Source organism: Ovis aries, chromosome 9, assembly GCF_016772045.2.
Source record: "Ovis aries strain OAR_USU_Benz2616 breed Rambouillet chromosome 9, ARS-UI_Ramb_v3.0, whole genome shotgun sequence".
Taxonomy (NCBI): domain Eukaryota; kingdom Metazoa; phylum Chordata; class Mammalia; order Artiodactyla; family Bovidae; genus Ovis; species Ovis aries.
In genome coordinates, this window is record NC_056062.1 from 79,760,025 (window position 1) to 79,770,826 (window position 10,802).

At 49.3% G+C, this 10,802-nt stretch overlaps 1 protein-coding gene across 2 annotated transcripts; it reads left to right on the plus strand.

Annotated features, from left to right (window-relative positions):
• The first annotated feature begins 151 nt into the window (after positions 1-151).
• Positions 152-4,493, plus strand: TSPYL5 (TSPY like 5). Of its 2 annotated transcripts, none has more exons than XM_027973196.3 (2): positions 152-2,315; positions 3,620-4,493. In XM_027973196.3, exon 1 carries the CDS (start codon positions 166-168, stop codon positions 1,405-1,407), a length of 1,242 nt encoding a protein of 413 aa, XP_027828997.1. In that variant the 5' UTR covers positions 152-165; the 3' UTR covers positions 1,408-2,315; positions 3,620-4,493. The 2 variants fall into 2 exon arrangements, with proteins under 2 accessions (XP_027828997.1, XP_027828998.1); XM_027973197.3 differs by having other exon boundaries at positions 3,784-4,493.
• The last annotated feature ends 6,309 nt before the right edge of the window (positions 4,494-10,802 follow it).

The window sequence follows — 10,802 nt, forward strand, 5'->3', positions numbered from 1 at the left end:
CGGAGGAGCCAATCAGCGGGTGCATCCCATCCTCGCGCGACGGTACAGTCGTGCCGTCGTGACGTCGGCGGTTGCCATGGAGCGCCCCGCTCCGTAGGGCCGCAAGCCGGCGCCAGGGGGGCCGCGGGGTCGCGTCGCGGCTTTGAGGTCCAGTCGGCTGCCGCCATGAGCGGCCGGAGTAAGGGGAGAAGGTCCTCCCGCGCCAAAGGCCGTGGCAAGAGCCGCGCCAAAGGCCGAGTCCGCGCCGCGCCTGACGACGCCCCACGCGACCCGGACCCTCCACAGTGCCAGAGGCTCGGGGAGGAGACCAAGGCGGCACAGGTGCAGGCTGGCGCGGTTTGGGGTGGCCCGGAAGGCGCTGTGCCGGCGCCGCCCCGCCGGCCCGGGGAAGAGGCTGCCTGCCGGCTGCCCCTAGACTGTGGCCTCGCGCTCCGGGCCCGGGCGGCGGGGACTCGCGGGCAGGCGGTGACCAGGCCCTGCCCGGTCAAGGCCACATCCCTCCCGGAGCGCTTGGTGACCGACACCGTCTTTGTGGGAACCGTGGGCGCCGTCGCGAGGCCGAGAAACGGGCCCCGCGTCGGAAGCCGGCGCGGCCCCGCCGCAAAGAAGGCCCCAGATACCTGTAGTGCGGTGGGCAGGGGGTCTGCGGCCTCGGCCGGTGGGAAGCCAAAGAAAGGGGCCGCGGCGGAGGCCGCCTCCGTCCCCGTGGGCGAGGAGAAGGTGGAGAACGCGGGGTCAGGGCCCCCGGCCACAGAGGGCAGCATGGATACGCTGGAGAACGTCCAGCTGAAGCTGGAGACCATGAACGCCCAGGCGGACCGGGCCTACCTGCGCCTCTCCCGCAAGTTTGGGCAGTTGCGGCTGCACCACCTAGAGCGCAGGAACCTCCTTATCCAGAATATTCCAGGCTTCTGGGGGCAGGCCTTTCAGAACCACCCCCAGCTTTCGTCCTTCCTGAACAACCAGGATAAAGAGGTCCTCAGCTTCTTGAATAGCTTGGAGGTGGAAGAGCTTGGCCTGGCGAGACTGGGCTACAAAATCAAGTTCTACTTCGGGCGCAACCCCTATTTCCAAAACAAGGTGCTCATCAAGGAATACGGGTGCGGCCCTTCGGGTCAGGTGGTGTCTCGTTCCACTCCAATCCAGTGGCTCCCCGGGCACGACCTCCAGACCCTTAGCCAGGGGAATCCCGACAACGGCCGGAGCTTCTTTGGGTGGTTTTCAAACCACAGCTCCATCGAGTCTGACAAGATTGTGGAGATAATCAACGAGGAGTTGTGGCCCAATCCCTTACAATACTACCTGATGAGTGAAGGGGCCCGTGCAGAGAAAGGAAAGGAGGGCAGGCCGGGTCCTGCGAGGCCGCCAGGGGAGACCCCAGAACCTGGGGTAAACAAGTCCAACTGATCCTGCTCAAGTCTGCGTCCTACCTCCTGCTGGCCCTGTGCCCGGCTGGCCTTGGGTGTTTGGCTGTCTGCCTTCTCTTCGTGTTGGCCTCTGCACACTATTGCTGTTGGACTTCGGTTACAAGAATATGGCATTTATGATCATGTTCTTTTGCCTCCCCATGACGTTCTTGCTTTCTCTTTACATTAGTATCATATGTTATATGATCTCGCCCCTCCTGTTTATATGTTAAACTCACTTGATTCCTGTGTGCTGCCTCCCTCTACATTGCTTGGACCTTGTTCTTGGCTCTGTTGCCCACATGGACACTCATGAGTCAGTCAGCAGGAAGACCAGCGCATCCTCAAGCTCTACTACTTCAGGGCTGGTGACTTGCTGGGCTTGGAGTTCATGCCAGCCATGCATGCCATCTGTGGCAAGCTTTTCGGTGGCCACTGCAGAATGAAGCTAGTGCATGTGGCATTGGCCATCAGCCAGAACTGATTGTCTCTTGGCTCTGGGGTCACCAGCCGAGGTGCCACCTGCAGGATCTCTGGCTTTGGCCAGGGACCCATGCTGCCCTCCTAGACACAGGTTGAGGTTCAGGATGAGAAGCAGTTTGCTATGGGTTCTGTACTATTCTGCATCTCTTCCTGCCTCTGGGCCTTTTCCTGGTAAACCTTTGTCAAGGTCTGCACCATACCTCATCACTGTCAGGCCATTGGATTTTGTCTAGGTTGCCAGTCGGCCCCAATTGGCTTCCTGGGCAACAAGGACCTCGAGAACTACCTGTGGGCGCAGGCCCTCTGCTGGTGCATGAGACACACACCTACCCTCTCCAGCCTTCCAGGAACTCTGCTGGCTGCTGGACTGATGGGCAGGCTGGTACGTGTGGACATGTGCTCACTGCTGTCAAGCTGTGGCTCCAGGTGAGGGTGGTAACCGGACTCACTTAAAGTCTAGGTACCTTTATCCACTCCCCCCCCCCCTGCCTCCCACATGACCAGAGTGCTATAGTGGGGTTGCTGGGGAAGAGGGATTTCTGACCTGTGGGCCTGTGTCTACTTCACCTCATGCCGCTGCACCTCCTGCCTCAATCCTTTTGCTGTTCCCTCACCCTCTCTTCCTGCTTTCCCTCTGTCCCTGTGCTTGTCCCCCACTCCTCCCTTCCCTTTTTTTTTTTGGTTTCAGTAGTGGTACTTCTGAAAGAGAAAACAGAGAGAGAGAGAGAAAACAAAACAGTTGTGAAACCAGGGTTTTCTGCGTACAGCTAGTGAGTTGGCTGGGGCCTTGTTAAACACACGCACACACTGGGCTGGAAGAGGGTAGAGGAAGCCAGAAGGCCAGATCAGATCCTGCTCCCTCCCGCCTTCTGTGTTCCCTCTCTCACTCTGACAGGGAGATTCTTCACATGGTGGTGCATCTGCTAGAACGGTCACCCCCAGGTAACAGTGTTGGGGACCAGGGTGACTCTTGCTTTGGCCTTTCCCTCTGCCTCCCAAGACCCGGTTGCCTTCTGTTTCCTCCTCTGGGCAAGTGTCTCTTGCCCTCTGGGCTCATCCCCCAGCGCTCACCCTCAGCAGTGAGGTTTCTTCCTTTTCTCTAGGTTTCTACCTTCACGTACCCTTGGAGAAGACTGTACTCTTTAGTATGGGAGATCCCAAGGCTGCCCTGGGGCATGGGGGTTGGGGAGGGGGGGAGTACTTTTTCGAAATCTCCAGGGCTCATTTCCAGTGGGTGTAAAAGCTGAGCTGCGCCCTCCCTGCCTAGGCTCATCTATGCCCTCTTTCCTCCACATCCCTGAGGATGGGCTAAGTACTGAGGGTGTCTGTACTTGCCTTCACCCTAATTTCTCTCTCCATAGGAAGACCTCCTTCTGAGTTTCCCGTGGGCTAGGGAAGTCTTGCCTCGGGAGCTGTCAAGAGGGTGTTTGGGGCAGGCGAGTTGGGGCAAAAACCTAGAGCAGGAATAAGCCTAGGGTGGAGAGGGCTTGGCAAAGCAGCTGGAAGTGGCTTGAGGATCCTCCAGGAGAGTATAGCTATCTCTCAGAGACAGAGGGGATGGGAAGGAGGCTTCCCTAGGGCAGGGACAGAATTAAAGGGCAGTGGGCCAATGTTTTGCTGAGGTGAGGGTATGCCCAAACTTTTGTCCAATCTTTCATTTTTGGTAGATTTTATAAATCACAAAAACAGTCTGGATAACATTTCTTTGGATGCTTTCTCTTTTGTTCTAGGTGTGGCCTTGGTTTTGTGGAAGATTATGTGCTACTTATTTTGTCTCTGAGTAAATCTTATCATTTTCCCCATTTTTTGCCTAATGGGAAAATAGAGCTGTACAGGTCGGCTTTTTTTTTTTTTTTTTTTTAAGCTTTTTCCTCTTTATTATGGACATTTTCAGACATGCACAGAAGTGGAGAGACCCCCGTGTGCCGTCACCTAGCTACATCATTTATCAGTTACGGTCAACCCAGTTTCATCTGCATCTCCATCTCCCCGCCTGTATTGTTTATCGAAAGTCCAAGACACTGTGCCAATTCAACTGGGACCACTTTGGGAGACTGAGACACTGCTGGTGGTGATTGTGGTGAGGTGCACTCTCACTACCACATCAGATCTGCTTTTTGCTTTTCCTGTTAACTAATGACATTCCAGAGATGGGCCTTAGAAATGAAAGTGTTCAGAGTTGACAAGAAGTCTCAAAAAGTGATGAAGCTGCCTTTTCCCTGTGTCCACAAGAGGAAAGAGAGACTGTTCTGTTGTAAACTCTTTCAAAGACTTATCTACCAGTCTTTGATAAGGTGCTTACTTGAGACCTTTCACCAGAATAACAGTCTTTTTTTTCCCCTGTAAGATGGAGACTTTGTGTGACTATTACAATTATCAGCGTGTCCTGGTCTCATGATATAACTCTGAACTTGAAAGTAAAGTATAATTTGGAAATTGTTCCTGTGTTCTGTGAAAATAACCTCCCCAAAGTAATCAGTAACCAGTTGTCTTACTTGGTAATTTGGCACTCTGGTAATGATGCGATTATTTCTCTGTTCTGAAACAGTATAAATAGTTGTAAGCTTGCATGTGTGATGGAAACAATAAAAGCTTGTATCTCTATTATATTTTATTATTTTAAAAAAAGAATTGGACGGTTAAGCAGAGGCTAGGTAGTTGATGGCATGTATACTGTGGCATACGTGAGTGATTCTTAAGCCTCAGGCCCTTGTGTGGCTAGACCTATAACAATATATAAAATTCTGATTCCCAAGCCCTTATCAGAGGTTGAGATCCTGTGGTTCTGGGAAGAAGCCATGCAGTCTTGTTTTTAGCAAGCTTTCCAGGTAATGCTAGTGCAAAGCCAGTGCTTCTCAAATTTTAGAGTTCCTCTGAATCGTATGGGGAATCCTGTTAAAATACGAATTCCGATGTAGCAGTCTGGAGTAGAAGTTAAGATTCTGCATTTCTGACAAACTTCCAGGTGATGCTGGTGCTGGCGGCTTGTGAACTGTACTTGGAGTAGCAAAGGGGGTGACTTCAAGGACCTTTCAGACTAGAGTAACAACACTCAGTCTTGGTTGCACGTCAGAGTTATGTGGGAAGCTTAATATCCACACTGGCAGAGCTCGCAAATACCAACTAAATTAGAATGGGGAATGGGATTGATCCAGTTGTAGATGTTTATTCTGAACACACCCCAGGTGATTCTGATGTCTAGCCATAGTTGACAACTAAAGTTTCTGATGCTGTTCTTAATAGATTCATAGACCATTTTCCAAAAATCGGGCGGATCAGCAGCAGACAACCAAATGCCACATAAAGCTGCCTGGCTGAAGATGGTTGGAAAAAAAAACAGAAGTGAGCTGCTAACTCACAAAGTAAAATTTGGTTTGTATGATGTTGCACAGCAAATGTGCAGTGTTCAGGTGCTCAAATATTGAGTGAAAGTGAATTTAAAACAGGTTATATTCAAATGCCTTTGGGCTAGGCTGGTAATTAAATTTGTGAAGTGGGTCATATTTACTTTATAAGGATGTTATGTGATAGGTTATCAGGGCTTCCGTAACGAAGTACCACAGATCAAGTGGCTTAAACAACAGAAGTTGACTTCCAGTTCTGGTGGCTAGATTTCTGAGATCAAGGTGGCGGTAGGGCTAGTTTCTGCTGAGGTCTCTGTCCGCTGTCCGCCTGCTGTCTCTTGGTGATCTTAGCTCTGTGTGTGTCTGGGGGCAGTGGGAGGAAGTCTGGGCTGTGTGTAGCTGGGGCAGCTGTGTGGCAGTGCCAGGACGTTTACTTGGGGCCCACAGGCCTGGTGTTGCTGCAGCTTCAAAAAAGTGGCAAGAATCAGCATCTCCCAATTTTGAATATTTTCAATTAAAAAAATCGAACACCCAGAGCCTCGCTCTTAGTGGTAGGTGGAGTGCAGAAGGGTCCCAGGGGCAGCCTCTCCAGGTGTGAGCAGCCTCTCCAGGCATGAGTGTCCTCCTGAGACCCATGCAGAGTCCTCCGGGGTTGTGAACCGGGACGGCCGTCTGCCCAGTTCAAGCTCATATACACTTCCCAAGCCCCTTTGCACAGCCCTCCCTTCAGTTCCTCGCAGAACCCATCTGATGGGGGGTTTCATCCCCCTACTGCCCCAGGTCTTCCTCACTCTTTGCCTGCTATGTGTGTCAGTCTTGCAGACATTAGAGATACAGCTATGGACAAATACAGCTTTGAATTCTGCCCCTCGTTCTGCGTTTCAGCCTCCTCTTGTTTTGCCTGAAATTGTCAGTCAATCCTTTTTTCCCCCTTTTCCTACATGGGCCCGATGAGGGTGTCAGATCCATATGGGGGTAGCTAAAGGAAACCTCTTCAGTCTGGCCTCTAGGTCTGATTTCACAAGGTAATTTGGACTTTTAATAACCTGGAGAGTGAGGGCTTCTCGGAGTAATTCTTGTTATGCTAGGAGTCCCTTGCCCCTTTCTCACTCAGTTTTATTGCCAAAGACCTGGTTTCTTACGTGCTGGGCTTTTCTGGAATGTAGTGGGTTTGTGCTGTGCCACAGGGGAGCAGGGAGGAGAAAAGAAGCGTCTTAATACCTGTAGCTTACCCGAAGTCCCTCTCAGCTTCTGTCTCCCCTCACACGTGGGCTCCCCCTCTGGTCCACTGCACTGATTTGCTACAGGGAAGGAGGTACCCTGCTTGGGGGTGGCCTCACCGAGGGAGGGGTCTTCCCCCCTCCTTTGCCTTCAAGATTTTGGAACTCCTTCCACACTCTTATCCCTTGAGGTCCTTGGCCTCGGGGAGCCACTGGTACTGCTGGGTGGAGCCGTATCCCTCCAGTATGGAGGCAGGAAAAAAACAAAACCCAGAGATTCTGTCTCCAGTCTGTGGTTTCTGTCTCTGTCCTTAGCGTCTTCATTTCTGCTTTTGGAATCTTCTCCAGCTACATTTCACCAGTCAGGCTCACAGCTCACTTCTGCCGAGTCACTTTCACCTGAAACTCCGACCTCGCGTTAGTGCTTCCATACCCCAGGTCCAGCACCATCTGGTCAGGTGTTCAGTTACGGACTGTCCAAGGCTGGAAACTTGAATTCCTTCCTCCTTTCCCTGCCTCCTGTCAAGCTGGTGCTGAGCTGAGGTTTGACAAATACAAGATGAAATATGTGTGACACTTCGTGGTTTACAAAGCACAGTCACTCTCATCATCTCAGGGATAACAATTATCCCATAAGATGGCTCGAAGAGATTAAATGACCAAAATCACAGAGCCGGTAGGCAATAGAGCTGGGACTCAAACTCAGGGCTCCTGTTTCCAAACACCTTCTGAACGTGCATGGGTAAACCTGAGGCCTGGCAGTCGTCTGGCATAGGACTGGAGGAACTTCTGCATGAAGAACCTGTATTTAACCCTTCACTCAAAGCATCAGAACCCTCAGCACAGCACATCAGTCACCACCCATCCCTTGGAGCTGACGTGAATGTGAACCTTCCTGATAGTCTGCAGCTGCTGGAGCTCAACGAGGGGCAGTGACTCGATGACTTGAGCGACTCAGAATGTGGCCAAGGCTTCCTCTCACTGCTCTGTCCCAGAGTCAGGACTGGTTCCAGACACACATGGCTGCAGATGAAGGCTGAGTGGGGGGGTTTGGGGCTCTAAGTAGCAATAGTCGAATATGAATGTATTGGAGAAAAGGGTAACAGAAGTTCTCCTGTAACAAGAAGTTGGGTGATAGGAAGTCACAGGCTTGCTTCAGTAGCACAATGATATCAGGGCTCTGGGTCCCCTTGTCTGCTTCGCTTCTATTGGGTTTCCCCTGGGGGTTCCCTAACTCCAAGCACCACAGTCTCACCCAGCTGCACTTAAAGACAGACGGGAAGGAGGAGAAGGGGTCTTCTCCCATGTCTCTTTCATCAGGGAAGAAAATCTTTGCCTATAGTGTCTGGTGGATTTCAGGGGATCTGAGTCAGTTTCCTTGGGCCAGAAATGAGTCATACTCTCACACTCTGCTTCAAGGAAATTAGCATTTTTTAGCATCTCTCATGAGAGTGGGGTTCTGCCTCCAGGGAATAAGAGATCAAAGGGCTAGAACTGACGGGAGATCTTAGTCACCTGTAGACTCGTCCTTTTTGCGGTGACATGGCCGTGCGGCTGACCCAGAACACGACTTAATAATACCTGGAGGTGCATGTGCCTGTGCTTTCCCCAGCTCCCCCAGTCACCTCTTCTGACAAGAACGCTTGTTTTGTGTCTCACCTCCTCTGTTTATGGTAAGTGTGTTTCAAGCCAGCAACGCCTTTTTGGTGTTCCTATCTCCCACAGCACTTAGCTCAGGCTTCTCTCAGCGTTTGGTGTGAAGTGAAAAGTGAAAGTCGCTCAGTTGTGTCCAGCTGTTTGCGACCCCGTGGATATAGTCCTTGGAATTCTCCAGGCCAGAATACTGGAGTGGGTAGCCTTTCCCTTCTCCAGGGAATCTTCCCAACCCAGGGACTGAACCCAGGTCTCCCACATTGCAGGTGGATTCTTTACCAGCCGAGCTACAAAGGAAGCCCAAGAATACTGGAGTGGGTAGCCTAACCCTTCTCCAGCGGATCTTCCCGACCCCAAAATTGAACCAGGGTCTGCTGCATTGCAGGTGAATTCTGTACCAAGTGAGCTAGAGGTGGTCAGTAAACGCTAGTTCAGTCAACACATTAAGCCAATAATCTTTCTGAGATGTAAATTTGATCCTGTCAATGACCCATTCAGCCTTCAGGAGTAAGGTCCAAATTTCCAAGAAGCTCAAAACAGGCCATTCATGATCTGACCCTACATTTTTTTCTTTCAAACTTTTTTATTATGAAAACTTACATGACAGTTGATAGAAAAGTACAATGATCACCCATCATACACCTACCATTTAAGTTCAGTGAATGGTAGCTTTTTGCCGTATTTGTTTACTCACGTGTGTATGTTCGTATTTTGCTGAACGTCTGAAAATAATTTGATGTTTCACCCCTAAATACCCAGCATGAACCTCATAAGAAATAAAGATATTCTCCTACATGATCAAAAAACCATTATCAGACTGTGGGAAATTACAGTTCCTGAATACTGTCTAGTATCCAGTCCAAATTTAGACTTTTCCATTGCTCCCAAGATTATTTTAGTGTGTGTGTGTGTGTGTGTGTGTGCAGTCATGTCTGACTCTTTGCAACCCCAAGGACTGTAGCTTGCCAGGTTCCTCTGTCCATGGGATTTCCCAGGCAAGAATACTGGACTGGGTTGCCATTTCCTTCTCCAGGGGATCTTTCCATCTCAGGAATCAAACCCATGACTCCTGAGTCTCCTGCATTGGCAGGTGGGTTCTTTACCACCAGTGCGACCTGGGAAGCTCTATTTTATAGTATTAGGTTTAAAATCAAGGTCTAATAATGTTCAGGCATTGCATCTTGCTGTTTTTCTTCCGTTTAAAACAAGAAAAATTCACTCACGTTCTCCCCACCTCATCCCACCTGGCCATAACATGGAATTTCTAAACACGTTAGGCAGTTGTTTTACAGGCTGTCCCACATTCTGGATTTGTCTGATTGCTTCTTCCCGGTGTAATTTAACTTCTTGTTCTGTATCCTGTATTCTTGAAAACTGAGGATTTGGGTGAAACATGTTTGGCGAGGATACTGCATAAACAAGGTGTCACTTCAGAAGGCACATGCACGCTGCTAGTTTCGTCTCTTGGTTAAGGTGGGTGATCACTAGATCTTTCCTTTGTAAAGACACATTTCCCCTTCCAAGCAGGTCATCTCTGAGATGGTTCTTGATCACTGTGAGAATATCCTCTTCCCTTAAACTTTTCATCTCAAGGTTTTAGCAGCCATTGGATGATGTTTGCCCAAATCAGTTATTTCTCTGTGGGTTACCAAATAGTGATTTTCTAATCTTGGCAGTTTTTTTTTTTTTTTTTTTTTTTTTTTACCTATCTTAGCTGATATTCTATAAAGAAAACTTCACCCTCATCATTTGGTGATGAACTCTATCTACTTCCTTCTAGGAAGGCAGATAAATGCTTAACTTATTCCCTTTAGCTTCCAGTGTTTAGAATCAGAAGTTGGTGTAGTAATAGTCTCTAATGCTTTCAAATAAGGGCATGTTTTTTTCCCTCTTTACTATGTCTGTGAACTTGTGGAATTTTATGTATTTAATGTTTCACAATCAGTTATGGTCATTTTTCTTTTGGCTACACAATTGACTCCCATTTTGCTCCAAACACACTTTCAGCAGACTCCCTCTCATCCTTGTCCCTTATTTCCTCCCTTTTCCTGTGTGTGCCTTAGCTAGCGAGAACCACTGTGAGTTCTCTGGACACTAGAGTGTTTCTTCACACCCTGCATATTTGCCTACACCATTTGCTGGAAAAACACCCTCGCAGCTCCTCTTGGGTGCTCAGATAGGGCTCAGATATTTTTGTCCGTGCTGTAGTTTTTAATCTTTCAAGGTGGAATTCATCCCTCCCTTTTCTTTATTTCCATTATATTTTCTTCACACTTCGATTCACGGTACCTGATGGGGTGACTTGTTCTTGCCCATTTATCTGTCTGCTTCCACCAGAGACTATGAGATCCTTGAGACAGCAGATTAGTAATTAGCAGTATGTCTTATTTATTTTGGCTTTCCCAATAGCTCAAGAGCTTACACACAGTAGATGCTCATTCAGTCCTGAACAAGTGAGAGAATGAATGGTCCCTGACAATTCACAATAAACTGCAGAGAGGTTGGAAGTACCGAGGAGCAGAGATTGGGAATAACTTCAAGTGAAGGAGGAGCATGAACCTAATACAAATGCATTAAAAGATGGTGGGGAAAGGAAGCTATTACCTGCACAAAGCCTCGGGCAAAAACCGCACCAAATAACTCTCACAGCATATTGGAAATCAAGTAGGAAGATGGAGGTGAGCAGGAAGTTGGAC